The following is a 20,643-nucleotide window of genomic DNA, read 5'->3' as shown; positions in this document are numbered from 1 at the left end:
TAGTTCAACTAACACTTTATAGTTAGGGTTCAAATAATCAATTCTCCATTGTAACTACTGAATTATTTTAAAAAGTGTTTTAAAAAAATAAATAAATTTGTATTTTTATAATTCAATAGTTTGAGGTGGGTGGTATTTGTACATTATATGTCTTTGTTTTAGTGTCAATCAATTGAGTTACAAGTGTACACTACACTAGGCAATCTAAAGAAGATAAAAAAGAAAAAGAAAAAGGAGCGATCCTAGTCTTCCTAGAGTCACTTTTCACAATGTTTCTAACCACTAGGTAGGGTGTTTCTATTGCTAAAGGACTTGTAGATGAATTGAAACCCCCCTATGCACAAATTCTCAAATTCTTAGGGGTTTAAGAGGAAATGATTCGAGCTGTGGGTTAACAAAAATACATATAGTAATTATCTCTTAAAAGGCAGAAGAAGAAGAAGTTACGTTGCTTCTTGTAATATCAAGAAACCACAGGGGAGTTTTTTCGAATTTACCATAATTACATTGGCGCTTGCCCCGCGTGAGACCTATAAAGTATAAATTGAGAACGCTCCCAAAAATAAAATTTCCCAATCTCACAGATTTTCCGTCACATTCAAAATCATAAAAACCCCACCAAAACTTCACACTTCTCCGCTCGAACATTTTCAAAGTTACTCTCAAAAGCTGCTATTTTTTTCTCTCTACAATGGCCGATGAAAGCTTTGCTTTTCACAGAAGAGACCCTATTAAGTCCTCAGGTACACATATTAGGTTATCGTTTTTCTCTGCTTTTAACCATTGAAGAAATTAGCTCTTAAAACACTTTTCGTTTTCACACTTTCTCATCATTCAAACGAGCTATTAATCAATTAATTGTTCAAGGAAATAACAAACACTGAATTAGGTTTGTTTAATTGATTTATTTGATTGTTGAATAAACATGTAATATTTGTCTAAGGGTTTGTTTGGCATATAATTGGTTTTTATTGTTTTTTGTTTGGAATTGTTCAAAAATAGAACTAGATATATTAAAAAAAAAAACTAGTATAATTTTTGTTATTTCAAATATACATTCCCTCCACAATTGTGTTTTTAAAATTTTTAGTGTTCTTACATGTATATTGACTCCAAATTTGAAAAATTTGCATGCATTAATGATGTTATAGTTCAGCTTGTATCAGAACTGGTTTAGAGATTCGTACGTTTTTTGTTGGGGTTTTTTTTTTTTTTAATGGGGTTGTGATTTTTGCATGTGAAAATTGCTAATTTATGTACCTGGTGGGTAGTTGGGAATGTTGCTGCAAATCGAAGACGGCAAAATGCGGTTACGGTGGGAAAAGAAAGAAGGGAATCATTGGTGCGGGCAAAGCGGTTATGCAGAGTGGGGATTAGCGGTGATGGTGATGCTGATGTTTCTCTTGATAGTGAAATGATGATTGATGAAGAACAATCAATTTTGGAGGCTCAAACTTCTTCGGCAGTGGAAGAGTTGAAGTCTGCTGTGGCATACCAGTATGTCAATCTTAGATTTTGCTGTGAATAATATGTCAACTTTTTTATTTTTTTAATGATAAGTAATAATGTGTGAAAAAATTTAAGTTCTTATTTTGTACTGATTTGAATATGTCCAGTGTTAAGCTTTGGTCTACTTGTATGTTTTCGCTACGGCTTTAATTGAGAAATGAAATTGGCATGAGTTGGAATTGTCTGAAGATTTTATTGGGAAAAAAGAAAAAGAAAAAAGAGAGTAAGAATTGTCTGAAATTTTTTTTAGCATAAATCATATTCTATTGTATGATATAACAATTGGCTCCTCAAGAAATTTAATGAAATGTGAGTATTTTTACGCCTTATCCACCTTGCTTAGTTGTTTCCCAAATTCTAAATATCTTTTCACATTCTTGTGTTTCATCTACGTCTTTGTCTATATGCATGCAGAAGTTCAGGCTTCTGGCAGTGTCCTCTTTATTATAGAAAATGACCAAATATGTTGTATGATTGCTAGGGGGAAAGGTGCAATGCAGAAGAGAGTGAATGCCCTTCGTGATTTAAGGCGTTTGCTGTCAAAATCTGAATTTCCTCCTGTTGAAGCTGCTCTTAAAGCTGGAGCAATACCCATACTAGTGCAGTGTCTTTCATTTGGTTCTCAGGATGAGCAGGTCTATCTCACTCTGCCTTTATATATTTTTTGCATCAAAATATAATGCTAACCAGTACCAAGTTGAAAGGAAAAGGGTAGAAGAAAATCCAAATCTCTATTATTGTCAGGTTCTAATTATCTAATAGTGAGCCTTTCCAAATTTCAGTTGAAATGATGTTCAGTTGTTTTTAGGACACGTAATATTTGCTTATAAATTTTTCTGTGAAAGTAGTGCATCAACCATTGATGCGCCATTAAGGATGGGTGACTGAGTATTGAAATTTGGAAGTAAAAATACTGATTATTCTGCCCTGTTTGTTATATTGCAGTTGCTTGAGGCTGCTTGGTGCCTCACAAACATTGCAGCAGGAAAACCTGAAGAAACAGAAGCTTTATTACCTGCATTGCCTTTACTTATTGCTCATCTCGGAGGTTGGCAAGGATCTGTACATTCCTTTTGATGTCAGAGAATGTTTTCTTCTCTTTTCTTAAAAAACGCAATAACAAAAATTGTGAAAGGAACTTTTGATCCCATGGTTTGTAAACATTGTGGGATGATGAAGTGGTTGTGAATACCATATATTAACTTTGAATGTAGAAACCATGAGGTTTGAACCTTGGTAATTCATGCAAAACGTTGTGCCATAGATTGTTACTTCACATCTGCAATGGTTCTAGCAACACTGGCAGTTGATTGTTTAGGTTGTTTATTAGTAACTGCTTGAGCTTAGTCAGCAATTTTAGATGGCTGGGTGCTGCTAACTTGGAGCACATAGAATCACTCTGGCCTGAAAATCATGGTCTGAGTTGTTTAAAAAAGAAAAGCTGCTAATATGAATCAGAGCAGTTTTCATCTAGAATTTCGAAGTGAGAGAATTAATGACGATCTGTATACTTCTTTAGTTCCATTTTCACTTTTAGTGTTCCAGAGTATACTCTGCTATTGATTCTGCTTATTGTTTATCTATTCTCTGTGTATGATTTGTTTTTATATTTAATCATGCTTGAAACTGTTTTAAATCATTTGCTGCTTTTGGTTCTGAATCTATAATGCATTGATGGTGCAGAAAAGAGCTCCTTGTCTGTTGCTGAGCAGTGTGCATGGGCATTAGGAAATGTTGCTGGTGAAGGAGAGAAGCTGAGAAGTGTCTTGCTATCCCAAGGGGCCTTACTACCTCTTGCAAGAATGATGCTGCCAAACAAGGGTTCAACCGTCAGAACATCTGCTTGGGCATTGTCAAATCTAATCAAGGTTTTAAACCTTCACAGAATAACAAACATCATGCATGCCTACATACATACATATATCAAAGACATTCTTTGCAGGCCACGCTCTTTGTGTACACATATATACATGCTAAGTATTGGAGATATTCTTTGCAGTCACCACTCTTTAGTGTTGGAGATGGCAATGACCTGGCTGCCCTATTTGCCTTGTTGATCATTCTGCCTGCCCCACCCGCCTCTTTCTAATCATTCTTATTAAAATTTTGACAGTATTTTTGATATTTTGTTTTTGTTTTCGTACTGGATTCACCATTCTGATGCATTTTTTACATTTCATTCTTCACAAGCAAATGTGGTTTGACTTTCTACATTATATGAATACAAAGGCTCCATATATGTAGTGCTTTCATAGTTGTTCATTATGGAAAATATTTAGTGTGCATGGGTGTGGGTGGGCGTGCAAGTGTGTGCTCTATTTTTCAAATTTCATTTACATCATGACTTCAGTATGCTTGAGTGTAGGGACCAGATCCTAAAGCTGCAACAGAACTCATCAGAATTGATGGAGTGCTGGATGCAATTGTTCGGCACTTGAAAAAAGCGTAAGTGGAGGTTTATCTCTTTTGCAGTTTTCTTAGTGAATTAGAGTCTTCTGGCTTTTATGCTATGAAAGACGGTGCAAGCGCATATTTTTCATTTTGTAGGTAATTAAAACAGATGCTTCCAAGGCCCTAAATTTTATATAAAATTTTTTTCGGTCAGTCCTTTGATTTGTTTATGAATACAAAATGGGCAGGTTGCTGACCAGTTCAATTTAGTTGTAACTGTTTTTAACGGTCACCTTCTTACTTGTTGGTATCACCATTTTGTTGCACTACGTAATAATAGAAATTGAACACACAATATACTTCAAAAAAGAAGTTTAATAAAACATTGTTGCTTCTGCTTCATGCTCCTTAGCATGCACATTCTTTTGCATTTTCTATTTTTTAAGAAATACCAATAGAGAAATTTTCCTGCCAAAAAATAGCTATTTATCAGTGCCTGTTTGTTATGGTTTATTGGTTAGCTTATTTAAGTATTAGTTTTTAAAGCCTTTGTTTAAAATATACAAAACAAATTAAGCTAAAATGGACACTGATGAAGTGTTTGGTTTGGGGAATCTAACATGCCCTTTGGCATCTAGATTCCTAGGAATGTGATGCCAGAGGATTTGGATGGCTGGGAATGTAATTATGTCCATGTTTGGTTTGATTATGAATCTGATAAGATTTTCAGAAATATGAGATCCACATGTTTGGTTTATTCTTAGGAATCTTTTAGGAGTTATTTATTCTTTCTAAAATATCCTTAGATTTGTTAAAAGTTAAAACTGAAAACAATTTTAAGCTTATTATCATCACTTTTATGTGGCTTCTTACTAATAAATAATGAGAAAAATAATATGAGCCATAAATCAAGTCAAATCTCCCAAAATAATAGACTATATTTCCAAGTGACACATACAAAACCAAAATAATTATTTTAATTTCTTTTTGTTTATGGTTTATTAGGACATCATACCATGTCAATTAATATTATTTATTTTCTTCAAACATTAAGATGGTTCCCAGTACAAGATAAAAATAAAATTCTCTTCGTGGGTGTTCTAAATGTGAAGAGAGCAAAGAGATAGAGGAGAGGTATTTGATTAGAAACTAGTGTTGTTTTAGTTAGTCAAAGAGTATTAATTTAGGGAGTATAATGGTCACTTCAAAAAAGTACAACTTTTCCAAGCCATGGAAATGTGGAAACCCACCTTTATAAGAGGGAATTCGCATTCCAAAAAGTGAGATTTTATGGGAATCTGGATGCTTGTGGACATCTGGATTCCCTTGAGCTATTTGTAACCAAACAGGAGAATTTGAGGGATTCCCGATAATTCAAAAATATTACTTGAACCAAACAACTAGGAAGTCTCCATTCCTCTTGGTGATATTATCATGCAACTTTCACAGAAAATTTTATCATGTGTCATCACTTTGCATTGAAATAAGGTTATCTCATTGCAGTTTTGCAAAAAAAAAAAAAAGTTATCTCATTGCTCTTGAAAATCTTATTTTCTTGGATTATTATTATTATTATTTTGGGTTGAAAAGGGCAGATATCTAATTGTATTTCAATTCCTTCCCAAATTCAGGGATGATGAGTTGGCAACTGAAGTAGCATGGGTAGTTGTGTATCTCTCGGCCCTTTCAAACGTTGCTACCAGTATGCTGGTCAAAAATGATGTCCTTCAACTGCTTGTTGATAGATTGGCAACATCAAATAGCTTGCAATTGCTCATTCCGGTAGTAAAATAATGCTTTATTTGTTTGAACTTATTCTTTCTGCAAATAATGCATTAATTATTTATTTGGAAACTGCTCAGGAATGTTCATTACAGGATGGTTAATGGTTTATATTCATATCACAGTTTTCATGGACTTTATAGTCTATACTCGTCCAAGATTCTCATATGGTAGCTATTTCTTGTGTTCTCAGTCTCATGGTACATATTTGATGGTACAAACATGAATGTGTATTGGCTACATGAATGTGGATGGGGACATTAATGAGAATGAATGGAATTGACTTAATTCGAGGTAGTCACCCTCCAAGAAGAAGAGAAAAGGGAGAGAAGAGAGTTTGAGAGAGAAAAGTGAGAAAGTTTGATCTTATTTCCTCAATGATGAAATTCTATGTATTACAAGCTTAATGATGCACATTTTTTTTTATCCATCATCTCTTCAAGATTTGAAAGTAAGCTTTGAGTGGTACATCTAGCTAAATTGATGAAATGATTTCTAAAGTGGTTGTTGTCTTGTTTGCGGATTAATATTGACAAATTGTATTTCATTTAGGTGCTGCGAAGTCTAGGTAATCTTGTGGCTGGTGATTCCCAAACAATTTATGCTGTTCTTGTTCCTGGGCATGAAATTACAGGTTAGTGAGTCATGTTTTCTGCTTGTTGGTAAACCTCACCATCTATTTTGTGCAAAAATACTTGCATTTATTCTTATTATTATTTTACATCATTTCAGACAGTGTCATAAAAGTCCTAGTAAAATGTTTGAGGAGTGAACACCGGGTCCTGAAAAAGGTATGTTAGTTTGTGTTAATTTTTATGAGTCTACCTTAAATCACTCATTCTTAGTGGAATCTCTATCATTTATGCAGGAAGCAGCGTGGGTGCTTTCTAATATAGCTGCTGGTTCTGTTGAACACAAGCGGTTGATTAATTCTAGTGAGGCAGTGCCTTTGCTATTGCGCCTTCTTTCCACAGCACCATTTGACATAAGAAAGGAAGTAGCATATGTACTGGGCAACCTATGTGTTGCCCCCACTGAAGGTGATGGAAAACCAAATATGATCCTGGAGCACTTGGTTTCACTTGTTAGTGGAGGATGCCTGCCTGGTTTTATTGATTTGGTTAGATCTGCTGATACTGAGGCTGCAAGAGTAGGACTTCAATTCATGGAGCTGGTAAGCAATCTGATTGAGCATCTATCAATTTAATGTTTGTTAGAGAATCTTGTTTATCTGCTATCTAGGATAATTGTTTTCTATGTATTTTGGCTTTATTTTATTAGTGTTATTAAGGCTTATAAATCATGTAGATCGAGAAAAGGGTTGCTATATATTAGTGTTAATTGTTTTCTATGTATTTTGGAAGGGGTACCTTACCCATAGAGGAAGGGTTGCTCACTTCTTTTCTATGGGTGTTTTTGGGGGGAAAAAGGCAGAAAGATTCACTAAATTTTGAACCATTTTGAAACAGACCACCTGTAGTTTCAATTTTGTGTTATTCACTCACGAGGTTAGGGAATTGGTAAAGTTGATCCTTTCATCTCACTTCAATTAATTGAAGAGGGGAGAGAGTGATCACATGCAGGGCACCCGATCACTTTATTATATAGTATGCATTTTAAAATAATGTTAGCTCTAGGGATTGGGTCTTACTGATCTGCTTTATTTCATTTGATTACTCATGCTTTTTCAAAAGAATTGTTGTTTTTAGGATCCTGATTAATCATCCATTCATTGAAAATTTTCATTTTTTTAAAAACATTTATTGCACATGATCACTTTATTATATAGAATTCATTTTAAAATAAAATTTTCATTTTTAAAAATCATCCTTGTCCTCTGTGTCCATGTATTCCCTCTCTTACACAGGCTCACATGGGCATGGCCAACTTTGACCCATTCCTCACCAACCTTCCTTATTTCCCCTCACTGATCTCCTTCCTCCACATCTAACTTATTGTTACTGCAGCAGCATATATTGTGGTGTGTGATTCTCAACCACAAAAAAAAGAACTTTAATTTGAAAAGAAAAACCATTAATCCCTCATTTGTTGGAACCTTAATTACTTTACCAAAATGACAATTTTCCTCCAACCTCATCCCCCTCTCAATCTATTTTAATTTCAAAGCCCACCACAACTACGTAACTCTATGCTACTCAATTTATCTCCCCACCACCCGTGTATCGCAGCTGAATTCCCTATCAGTTCAGTCCAAAGCCATTCGTTCAAAAATGTCAAATCAATTCAGCCCTAGATCCCACAACAATTCAATATTTTCAAATACCCATTATGCCCCAATCTTAATTCCATGGGCTCTTCTTCTCTAACCCTATCTCCATGGCCACAGACGCCATCGCCAAGTTCCATAAAGCACACTTCTGCCTGATCCCACTGCCCCCAGATTTTCACCCAGAGCTCACTATCTCAACGTCATGGTCATGCTCCGGATCAACACCATTAAGTCCCATATGCAAGCTCTTCTGTCATGCTTGATTAAGTCAGTGTTCTAGTGAGCCAGTGGGTGTGTGTGTGTGTGTGTGTGTGTGTTTGAGAGAGAGAGAGAGAGAGAGAGAGAAGATAAGAAGGCAGAATGGGTCAAAAAGAGGGTGATTTTGGTGCGTTACTAGTGAGAGAAGAAGAAAAATGAAAGAATAATAAATTTTGTTACATTTTATTTTTAAATCATTTTCATATAATAAACTGATAATATGCTAAGGAAGAAATAGAGAGTGATTTCGAATATAATAGAATGAAAAGAATACTTGTGGCCAACCCCAAAAAAACTGGACTAAGGTTTGATTGTAGTTGTAAACTGATTACGTGTAATGCACATGATCACTTGCTGTCAATTTCAGTTAACTGAACTAAGGTGGAAAGGATCAATTTTACTATTTTCTTAAAAACACTTAATTGAAACTTCATAATTTGAAAACGGCTCATAGTTCAAGGGGTTTTTTTTTTTTTTTTTTTTTGCATTTTACCCCTTTTTTGGGGGGGGGGGGGGCTGGGAAGGCAATGTTCAGAAAGATGTTGCATGATTACTGAACAAGGATGATCACTGTCACTTTTTTTCTTTTTTGCTACATCAAGTTGGGGGTGGGGATTGAACGTTGGACGTCATCATTGGAAATGTCAGGAGGTACCAAGAACTAATGGATCATTGGCTGCTCACTGGCATGTTTTTTTGTTATTTGTAGTCTCCTTTTTTAATGTTTTTTGTTTCATCTATACACACTTTTTTCCTGTTACGATGTTTGATGCGTCGAACATTGTTTTACTAAATCAATATTTGGGTGAATTCTTGTATAAGAATAGTGATTGCTTTAATGCTTTTTAATGCTTTGGCTTGACAATTTCAAAAAAAGTACAAGTTTGATGACAAATATATCATGCAAGCAGGTTTTGAGAGGCATGCCAAATGGTGAGGGCCCAAAACTTGTTGAACGAGAGGATGGGATTGATGCCATGGAAAGATTTCAGTTTCATGAAAATGAAGACTTGAGAAATATGGCAAATGGTCTGGTTGATAAGTACTTCGGGGAAGACTATGGGCTTGATGAGTAGGGCAAGTGATGTGGTGATACAAGAGCGAAAAAAAAGGGGCAAGCGTCTCCCATGACTTCCAGCTATCATCTTCTGTCCCTGTATGCTACACATCCTCGATGGATTTTTTGCCAATCCTCTCTCTGCAAATTATGAGTTGGCTTAAGAATTCATTGTCCAAGTGAATAGAATTTTGGCTGGGATATGGGTTGGTTTAAACATGTAATTTAATGGGTGTTTATCACCAATAAAAAAAATGTAATGGGTGTGTAGCTGTGTGGCCTCTGTTTGTCATTGTTGTAAGGAATCTGTTGTTCTAGATGTTATATTTTCACATGTATCTTGTATGGGAAAATTGTTTTGGATTGCTGCATAGAGATGATTATTTCATTCTGATGGAGCACATTGAGTTCTTTTTTTCTTTTTCTTTTTTTTGCCACTTCCTTTTCCCATAGGATTTCAGGGTTTTGTTTATCCGTTGATGGTATGTTAATTACGGGACATGGACCATTGTCTTTCGAAAAATACTTTTTTCTTTAAAAAAAATTATCTTATCTTGGTAGTTGGTAATAATGACAACACATTATGGTGGATATCTCTTGTAAATTGCTCTCATAGAGATGGGTTTCCTGTCTTCATCAATTCTAAATATACATTAGTGAACAAACTTATTAAAAAAAATTAGTAACATATGAACAATGACCATATTTTTTGGTCAGTTAAATAAGGTGGTTGGTTTGGGATTCAAAAAACATTTCCAAAAGAGATGGTTGATGGGTGACTTAAAGTTACAAAGTTAATTGTACTCTAGTATAAATCAGTATTAGAATTCGTAGAGGAGCCATGTTATTCTACATTTTTACATTTAAGAAAAATTAACTTTTTACTATAAAATTGACAATTGGGGGTTCAGCTCCCAAACTATGGCCCTGTATAGTACACCATTTAAACATATGTTTTCAGTTTTTAAACAACATTACACGTATTTCCACACATTTTTTTATCCATATGTATTTTCAAAAAAATTAAAAATTGATATTTAAACACATGTACCAAACAGGCACAATGTTTTCTAATTAGGTGTGGAGCTTACATGTGAGTGAGATATATGTCTCATGCTATAGTTTGGAGTTTAATGGTAACACAGTGCAACAACTTTCATACAAATTTTTTTCTTATACAATTACATATATTTTTCTAAAATCCTTACAAGAAAATATGTTATCTCTTTTATTTTTTTTATTCTTTAGAATCATTGTAAAACCCAACTAAAGTAGAGAGGAGACGATGATGCGTCTTTTTTTTAGTTGAGATACTTAAGTAGGAAAAAGAATTTGTTTGGATTAATAAAGACTTAGAACTGGTAAAACAAATTAGAATTAAATAGGAAAAAGAAATTGTTTGAATTAAAAACGACTTAAAATTGGTAAAAAAAAAAAAAAAAAAAATTAGAAGGTTTACTTGAGGTTACAAGAGGCTAGTCGATAATTTGAAAGTTTGGTGAATTTCAATTAACTTAATTGAAATTTTTTTTTATTGTGACAGTTGAAATAAAATTTCTTGTAATTGGTCGAATAATGGACCCATTATCAAATTTAGCTTACATTAAAAGAAAATCATTAATATCTTAACTTGATGGTAAAAAGTAATAAATTAATCTGCAAATAAACAAGCTTTCTTGCCATTTTGATCAACTTGATCTAATGTAAAAGGCAATATAATAATAATTGTAAGGATGATAGGCCTAGAAGTGTGTATTGCGCTATAGGCCCTGTCCGAGGACATTTGATAGTCCAAGGCCAAGTAGACGTTAGTGTGAGAGTGCAAATTAGTGAATGGGCAAGGGGTCTGGTCCTGAGGTTCCAGGAAGGATGTCCGAGGACAAATGTCACCTCGGCCTAACCGGGCAGAGGTCAAAAGGGTTAACCTGCCATCGAGGGCAACATTCTGGATAGTTCTACTGGTAGGGATAAGCATCAGGAAGAGATAAGGCAAGATTAAAGTGAGAAATATCTAAGGAAAACTACTACCACCGCATTAAATGCTCTGTAACTAATTCTCTGGCCGCATTTATGTGGAAGTGATACCTGAATAGTGAGATTCAGCCTTACAGCTACTTCTAAGAGTTTCAAGAAGTTGCTGATGGGACAAAGATCAGAGTTAGTCATTTGATCAACTCGTGGAGGGCTGAGATGGAGTGAAGAAGGGTAATATAAAGAAGAAAAACCCCATTGTAAAAGGGGAAGATTTGGTAAAAAAAAATATGGTAGCAAAAAGAACTGTAATTATAACCAAGTTTAAGAGAATTCTATTCAAGAACTACTCTCCTCAGACTTTGTCGAGGAAGAATTTCCTTACATAAAACTTGCTTATCTTTGTTTTATTATCATTTTTAACTTAAAAAGGAATAAAACTCTATCTCTCTAACAAGTCCAACTTAAACTCAAACTCATCATTATCATTTTTTTAAACAAAATTATTTTTGTTTAATCCAAACTTAACAATTAAAATAATAATAATCCCTTAAATTAAAATTTGATAGGTTTTTTAAAAGAAAAATTAGAAGGGGATAATGATAAGTTAATGAATAATAATCATAACCTAAAAAATAAAACTAGGCAAAAAGATTAATGAATTTTGTAGGGAAAAAGTAATGAATAATTTCATGAAGGTTTTCATTCCAAATTATATAGATTTGATAAATTTCAAATGAAAGTGTTACCAAAAATGATAACCTTGGGAGATTTAAAGAATATAGTGGTGGAGAATTTGAAAAATATAGTTGCGAGAAATGAATAAATGAAAAAAATTTACAAAAGAAAAAAAAATTACCTAGTACTTGATTTCTTGAAAGTAAAGTACCATACAAAAAAAAAGATAAAGATAAATCACTCCACAGTCCACACTTTAAATACTAATTACTATCTTAAATATTTATAATCCATTTAATAATATAAAATTTACAAAAGAAAAAAAAAGTGAAAAAAAAACCCAATACTTGATTTCTTGAAAGTAAAACACTATACAAAAAGAAAAAAAAAAGAATAAAGATAAATCACTCCACAGTTCACAATCTAAATACTAATTACTATCTTAAATATTTATAATCCATATAATAATATAAAATTAAAAAAAAAGTGAAAAACAAATTTACCTAGTACTTGATTTTTTGAAAGTAAAGTACCATACAAAAACCAAAAAGTTTATATTTTTGTTTAGTCTAAATTTAATAAGGAGTAAAACTCTATCTCCCTAACTAGTCCAACTTAAACCCAAACTCATCATTATCATTTTTTAAACAAAATTATTTTTGTTTAATCCAAATTTAACAATCAAAATAATAATAATCCCTTAAATTAAATATTGAAAGGTTTTTTTAAAGAAAAATTAGAAAGGGATAATGATAAGTTAATGAATAATAATCATAACCTAAAAAATAAAACTAGGCATAAAAATTAATGAATTTTGTAGGGAAAAAATAATGAATAATTTCATGATGATTTTCATTCCAAATTATATAGATTTGATAAATTTCAAATTAAAAGGTTATAAAAAATGATAACCTTGGGAGATTTAAAAAATATAGTGGTTGAGAATCTGAAAAATATAGTTGTTAGAAATGAATAAATGAAAAAAATTTACCAAAGAAAAAAAATATTACTCACTACTTGATTAAAAATAAAGATAAATCACTCCAAATTCCAAACTCTAAGTACCATACAAAAATAAAAAATAAAAATAAAGATAAATCACTCCAAATTCCAAACTCTAAATACTAATTACTATCTTAAATATTTATAATCTACTTAATAATATAAAATTTACAAAAGAAAAAAAAAGTGAAATTTTTTTTACCAAATACTCGATTTCTTGAAAGTTAAGCACCATACAAAAAGAAAGAAAAAAAGATAAAGATAAATCATTCCACAGTTCATAATCTAAATACTAATTACTATTTTAAATATTTATAATCCACTTAATAATATAAAATTTACAAAAAAAAAAGTGAAAAACAAATTTACCTAGTAGTTGATCTCTTGAAAGTAAAGTACCATACAAAAACCAAAAAGTTTATATTTAAATAAAATTATCATTTTATTTAAATAAAACTATTTTTATTTAGTCCAGACTTAATAAAGAATGAAACTCTATCTCTCTAACAAGTCTAACCTAAACTCAAACTCATCATTATCATTTTTTAAGACAAAATTATTTTTATTTAATCCAAACTTAACAATCAAAGTAATACTAATTCCTTAAATCAAAATTTGATAACTTTTTTAAAAGAAATATTAGAAAGGGATAATGATAAGTTGATGACTAATAATCATAACCTAAAAAATAAAACTAGGCAAAAAAATTAATGAATTTTGTAGGGAAAAAGTAATGAATAATTTCATGATGGTTTTCATTCCAAATTATATAGATTTGATAAATTTCTAATTAAAATGTTACCAAAAATGATAACCTCGGGAGATTTAAAATATATAGTGGTTGAGAATTTGAAAAATATAGTTGCTAGAAATGAATAAATGAAAAAAATTTACAAAAAAATTACCCAGTACTTGATTTCTAGAAAGTAAAGTACCATATAAAAAGAAAAAGAAAAAAAAGATAAAGATAAAGATAAATAACTCCAAAGTCCACACTCTAAATACTAATTACTATCTTAAATATTTATAATCCACTTAATAATATAAAATTTACAAAAGAAAAAAAATGAAAAAAAAATTTACCCAATACTTGATTTCTTGGAAGTAAAGTAATATACAAAAAGAAAAAAAATTAAAATTAAAATAAAAATAAATCACTCCATAGTTCACAATTTAAATAATAATAACTATCTTAAATATTTATAATCCACTTAATAATATATATTTTTTAAAATAGTGAAAAACAAATTTACCTAGTACTTAATTTCTTGAAAGTAAAGTACCATAAAAAAAACCAAAAAGTTTATATTTAAATAAAATTATTATCATTTTATTTAAATAAAATTACTTTTATTTAGTCCAAACTTAATAAGGAATGAAACTCTATCTCTTTAACAAGTCCAACCTAAACTCAAACTCATCATTATCATTTTTTTAAAATAAAATTATTTTTATTTAATCCAAACTTAACAATCAAAATAATAATAATTCCTTAAATTAAAATTTGATAGCCTTTTTAAAATAAAAAATTGAGAAAGGGATAATGATAAGTTAATGAATAATAATCATAAACTAAAAACTAAAACTAGGCAAAAAAATTAATGAATTTTGTAGGGAAAAAGTAATCAATAATTTCATGATGGTTTTCATTCCAAATTATATAGATTTGATAAATTTCAAAATAAAATGTTACCAAAAATGATAACCTTGGGAGATTTAAAAAATATAGTGTTTGAGAATTTGAAGAATATAGTTGTTAGAAATGAATAAACGAAAAAAATTTACAAAAGAAAAAAAAAAACCTAGTACTTGATTTTTAGAATGTAAAGTACTATACACAAAGAAAAAGAAAATAAAAAATATAAAGATAAATCACTTCAAAGCCCACACTCTAAATACTAATTAATATCTTAAATATTTATAATCCACTTAATAATATAAAATTTACAAAAAAATAAAGTGAAAAACAAATTTACCTATTACTTGATTTCTTGAAAGTAATGTACCTTACAAAAACCAAAAATTTTATATTTAAATAAAATTATCATTTTATTTAAATAAAATTATTTTTGTTTAGTCCAAACTGAATAAGGAGTAAAACTCTATTTTTCTAACAAGTCCAACTTAAACTCAAACTCAAACTTATCATTATATTTTTTTTTTCAAACAAAATTATTTTTATCTAATCCAAACTTAACAATCAAAATAATAATAATCCCTTGAATTATTTGATAGCTTGTATAAAAGAAAAACTAAAAAGGGATAATCATAAGTTAATGAATAATAATCATAACCTAAAATATAAAACTAGGCAAAAAAATTAACGCATTTTCTAGGGAAAAAGTAATGAATAATTTCATGATGGTTTTTATTCCAAATTATATAGATTTGATAAATTTCAAATTAAATTGTTACAAAAAATGATAACCTTGGGAGATTTAAAAAATATAGTGGTTGAGAATTTGAAAATTATAGTTGCTAGAAATGAGTAAATGAAAAAAAATTACAAAAGAAATAAATTTTTTTTCTAGTACTTGATTTCTCGAAAGTAAAGTATCATACAAAAAGAAAAAGAAAAAAAATAAAGATAAACCACTCCATAGTCCATATTTTAAATACTAATTACTATCTTAAATATTTATAATTCACTTATTAATATAAAATTTACAAAAAAAAGTGAACAAAATTTACCCAACACTTGATTTCTTGAAAGTAAAACATCATACAGAAAGAAAGAAAAAAATATAAAGATAAATCACTCCATAGTCCACAATCTAAATATTAATACTAATTATTATCTTAAATATTTATAATACACTTAATAATATAAAATTTACAAAAAAAAGTGAAAACCAAATTTATCTAGTACTTGATTTCTTAAAAGTAAAATATTACACAAAAGCAAAAAAGTTTAGAATTAATAAACGTAAAAATTTTAAAAATATGACAATTTACACTTTCTACTTAATAATATTCGTACAAGACTTTTTAAAGAGTTAAAAAAATATAATAATGACTAACAAAAATATTTAAATTATATAGGCAAGAATTATACTATGCATTTTAATGTATATATTTTAAGTATATTCATGCATATGCATGAGGTTACAAGCTAGTATATTATAAGTCTGTTTAAAACTCTATATACTATTTCTTAAAAAAAAAAAAATTAAATCCTTTACTAGGTTCCCCTAAAAGAAAATTATTTTAACCAATAAAATAAATAAGAAAAGACAAGAGTAAAGGGCAATCACATAATAGTCCGTACAGAATAGGGTGAAATTGCGTAGCTCTAAAACCTCTGAGAAACCCTAACGAGCAAAACTTTGAGAGATCTTCTCGTCCTCAAACTCAATCATGGAAAATGACCCATCTTTTTTAAGTTTAAATCCTTTACTAGGTTCCCTTAAAATAAAATTAAAAAGAAAATTCTTTTAACCAATAAAATAAATAAGAAAAGAAAAGAGTAAAGAGCAATCACATAATAGTCTGTGCAAAATAGGGTGAAATTGTGTATCTCTAAAACCTCTGAAAAACCCTAATGAGCAAAACTTTGAGCGATCTTCTCGTCCTCATACTCAATCATGGAAAATGACCCATCTTTTTTAAGTATATTCATATATATGCATGAGGTTACAAGCTAGTATATTATAAGTCTATTTAAAAAACTCTATTTACTATTTCTTAAAAAATTAAATCCTTTACTACGTTCCCTTAAAAGAAAATTAAAAAGAAAATTCTTTTAACCAATAAAATAAATAAGAAAAGAAAAGAGTAAAAAGCAATCACATAATAGTCCATACAAAATAGGGTGAAGTTGTGTAGCTCTAAAATCTCTGAGAAACCCTAACGAGCAAAACTTTGAGAGATCTTCTCGTCCTCAAACTCAATCATGGAAAATGACCCATCTTTTTTAAGTATATTCGTGTATATACATGAGGTTACATGCTAGTATATTATAAGTCTGTTTAAAAAACTCTATATATTGTTTCTTAAAAAAAAATTAAATCCTTTACTAGGTTCCCTTAAAATAAAATTAAAAAGAAAATTCTTTTAACCAATAAAATAAATAAGAAAGAAAAGAGTAAAGAGCAATCACATAATAGTCCGTACAAAATAGGGTGAAATTGTGTAGCTCTAAAACCTCTGAGAAATCCTAACGAGCAAAACTTTGAGAGATCTTCTCATCTTCAAACTAAATCATGGAAAAGGACCCATCTTTTTTTAAGTATATTCATGTATATGCATGGGGTTATAAACTAGTATATTATAAGTCTATTTAAAAAACTCTATATACTGTTTCTTAAAAAAAAAATTAAATCCTTTACTATATTCCCTTAAAATAAAATTAAAAAGAAAATTCTTTTAACCAATAAAATAAATAAGAAAAGAAAAGAGTAAAGAGCAATCACATAATAGTCCGTACAAAATAGGATGAAATTGCGTAGCTCTAAAACCTTTGAGAAACCTTAACGAGCAAAACTTTGAGAGATCTTCTTGTGCTTAAACTTTTTTTTGAGAAAGAAGATCAAAACTTTTATTATTAAGGAAGGCCAGTTAAGTCGGCTTGAAGTACATGAAAAATATCTAGTGGAACATCTTTCATCTAGACTTTCATTTGTAATAAATAAACAGCTCATTCTTGAATGAGCTACAGTATTACAAAGCCTTCGCCCATGAGAGTAATGTATTTTTGAAAAACAAGAGGCGAGATACTAAATGTCTTTCATTGTGTGACCAAACATGACAGAGAGTGAGTGTTGTTATCGAGTGTTGAGATGAGTGTCTGCAAGTCACCTTCCAAGATTATCTGCTGAAACCCGGTCTCCAGTGTCCGTTTTGAAGCCCTCCTTGCTGCCATTGCTTCCACTTCAATAGCTGTAAATTGTAGTGTGGTTTTTTCCGAGAGAGAGACCATGACCTGCCCCTCTGTATTGCAAATAACCACCCCTAACCCGGTACTGTTCTCTGCTGTAATTAGAGCTCCATCGAAGTTTACTTTGTAGGTATCACTGTTCGTAGGTTGCCAACTGGTAGGTGGTCGGCCCACTGGGATTATGGGCAAGGAATTGTATAGCTTGAGCTCGTGCAACCTATCTTGTGAGTGAGATAGCAGCTCGTTTAGTGGGGCTGCAGATTTTTTGAGGCGAAGATTGTTTCTCCAGTTCCAGATTGCCCACGCCACCATGGAGAAGAGTGTAGGATCCCTGTTATCTGCAAAAACACAACCCATTAGATCAATAAAAGACGTCGCCTGTTTCAGGCAATTGTGATTCCAGAGCTCCACTTTTGTCCACAAATCGAGTAATTTCGAACAGTGGTATAATGCATGGACCACGTCCTCCTTTTGGTTTTGGCATTGCTCACAGTTGTCTTCACTGATGATTTTCCGCTTCACCAAGTTCGTCTTTGTAGGTGAAGAATTTTTTGTCGCTCGCCAAACAAAATTTTTCACCTTACTCGGAACTTGTAAACTCCAGATTGATTTCCATAGCGGCTTCAGGTACTTAGGGTCAGATTGGCCAGGTTGAGAACTCTGATATTCATGTTGCAAGAAAGTATATCCGGATTTGACCGTGTAGTCCCTTGTCGGAGTGAAAGGCCAAGTGAGAGTGTCTGCTTGATCCGTGTCGCTTAAGGGGATTTTTTTAATCATGTATACTTCAAAGCTTAACAAATTTGCATCCAACAAGTTCTCCTTCCATGATCTGTGTTTGTTGTCAATGAAAACACCAACTTTAGCATCTACCAATGCTCTTCTATAGGGTGACACAATTTTTGGGGAATGTTTTGCCGGCAGCCAATGTGTACTCCAAATTGAAATTGAGCGTCCGTCTCCAATCCGCCAAACAACACCCCTTTGAATCACTTCCCTGCCCTTGATAATGCTTTTCCATGCATATGAGGCTGAACTCGGGTTTGTCGCTTCCATGATTGTACAATTGGGAAAATACTTGGCCTTGAAAACTCTATAAAACAATGATGTTTTATCATGTAAGAGTCTCCAAGTTTGTTTTGCTAGGAGGGCATCATTGAACCTTGAAAGATTTTTGAAACCCATCCCCTCTTGTGTCTTCGGTTTGCAAAACTCTTCCCACTTTGTCCAATGGAACTTTCGGCCTTCCCCTTTTTGTCCCCAAAAGAATTTTTTAACCAAGGCCTCAATATCATGGCACAATCCGATTGGTAGTTTGAAGCACGACATCGCGTATGTGGGCAATGCTTAGGCTACTGCCTTGATAGAATCTCCCTTCCTGCTTGAGATAATAATTTCCCCTCTCACCCTTGCAACTTCTTCCTCATCCTCTGTTTTATATTGTCAAAGCTTTTTTTTTTTTTTAACCAATGAAAGATGGCAGGCCTAAGTATTTTTCATATTGTTGAACCACCAATACTCCAAGGGCTATTTTGATTGTATTTTGCATGGCTTGAGAGGTTGATTTGCTGAAAAATAGAGTGGTTTTGTCTCTATTTATTTGATGCCCTAATGCACCCTCATACTTGGCTAAGACCTCCAATAATTTTTGACACTCACTTTCTTTTGCCTTGCAGAAAATAAGACTATTTTAACCCATGCCTCTGCAAAACCCATTTTCCCCATCAATTTCTCCATGTATAGCCACTCCACCCTATCATAAGCCTTGCTCATGTCTAATTTCAAAGCCATGTACCATGTGTTACTCAATGAGTGATTCCTCATGTAGTGTAGAGTTTCAAAAGCCACCATAATATTATCTGAGATTAAGCGATCCGCCATGAAAGCACTCTGATGATCGGAAATAAGTTGTGGCATAATCGTTTTCAACCTATTTGCCAATACCTTTGAAAAAACTCTAAAAAGAACATTACTGAGGCAAAACTCTAAAGTAATAAAGGAATGACAAAGTGCACTAGGCAGAGTACTTGAATTTAAATACAACAACATTGCTTTTGTAACATCATTACCTACCAATGACCAGCAATTTTTATAAAATGGTGGCATACCGTCCGGTCTAGGTGACTTCAAAGGTGCCATCTGTTTTAATGCATTTTCAACCTCATTTGTAGTAAATTCTTTTAACAATTCCGCATTCATGTCTTCAGTAACCTTTGTAGGTATTTGCTCCAATATCTCATCAAAGTCCTCGAGTTCACAAGAGGTAAAGAGTTTTTGATAGAAATGCACCACAGTATCCACCACACGGCTTGGATGAGTGCACCATTGGCCCCCTTCATCGTATAGACCTTTGATGTAATTTCGTCTTCGCTGCTACGTTGCTTTACTATGGAAGAAACGAGTGTTTTTGTCACCATCACGAAGCCATTGCACCTTTGATCTTTGTGCCCACATTTTGGCCTCACGGTCAAGGAGTGTGAGGATTTGTTTCTCCAGTAATTTCATTCGTTTATTGCTGCCCCCATTCATCGCAATCAGTTCTGCCTTCGCCAATAACTTCCACTTTTTTTCCAATTCCTTTCTCACATTTTTGAAATTATGTTTGCTACATTTGGTCAGCTCCTTCCCACACTCTTTTACCTTTTGTATCACCTTTAAAGCTTCGACTGTCCCGCTGCCAAGCAGCTTGTACTGTGTCCATGCAACCTTGCTCAATCAGCCACATCTGTTCGAATCTAAACGGTCTCTGTTGAGAGCAATCCATATCATCCGGCGTAATCAAAATTGAAGGAAAAATTCTGGTTTTGTATGTTATACAAAACCCACAGCGGAAGCGACGAACTAGGATCTATTTCATTCATGATTGATAACGTGCACTATGTAAATTTT

The 20,643-nt window shown here is 31.9% G+C and overlaps 1 protein-coding gene across 1 annotated transcript; it reads left to right on the top strand.

Annotated features, from left to right (window-relative positions):
* The first annotated feature begins 560 nt into the window (after positions 1 to 560).
* On the top strand, positions 561 to 9,615 carry LOC142609447 (importin subunit alpha-9). Its single transcript, XM_075781031.1, has 11 exons — positions 561 to 743; positions 1,272 to 1,497; positions 1,991 to 2,144; positions 2,455 to 2,557; positions 3,193 to 3,377; positions 3,875 to 3,954; positions 5,532 to 5,682; positions 6,235 to 6,316; positions 6,415 to 6,473; positions 6,551 to 6,856; positions 9,082 to 9,615. Exons 1-11 carry the CDS (start codon positions 692 to 694, stop codon positions 9,244 to 9,246), a joined length of 1,563 nt encoding a protein of 520 aa, XP_075637146.1. The 5' UTR covers positions 561 to 691; the 3' UTR covers positions 9,247 to 9,615.
* The last annotated feature ends 11,028 nt before the right edge of the window (positions 9,616 to 20,643 follow it).

Source organism: Castanea sativa, chromosome 9 (genome assembly GCF_040712315.1).
Source record: "Castanea sativa cultivar Marrone di Chiusa Pesio chromosome 9, ASM4071231v1".
Taxonomy (NCBI): Eukaryota; Viridiplantae; Streptophyta; class Magnoliopsida; order Fagales; family Fagaceae; genus Castanea; species Castanea sativa.
Note: the sequence above shows the minus strand (reverse complement) of the source record. Positions and strands in the feature narration are given on the sequence as shown.

Excerpts from the sequence above, each read along its gene's own strand:
- LOC142609447 (XM_075781031.1), top strand. The coding sequence starts at position 692 with ATGGCCGATGAAAGCTTTGCTTTTCACAGAAGAGACCCTATTAAGTCC. Across the intron at positions 2,558-3,192 it reads ACTTATTGCTCATCTCGGAG|AAAAGAGCTCCTTGTCTGTT; the intron begins GTTGGCAAGGAT and ends TTGATGGTGCAG. Across the intron at positions 6,857-9,081 it reads GACTTCAATTCATGGAGCTG|GTTTTGAGAGGCATGCCAAA; the intron begins GTAAGCAATCTG and ends TCATGCAAGCAG.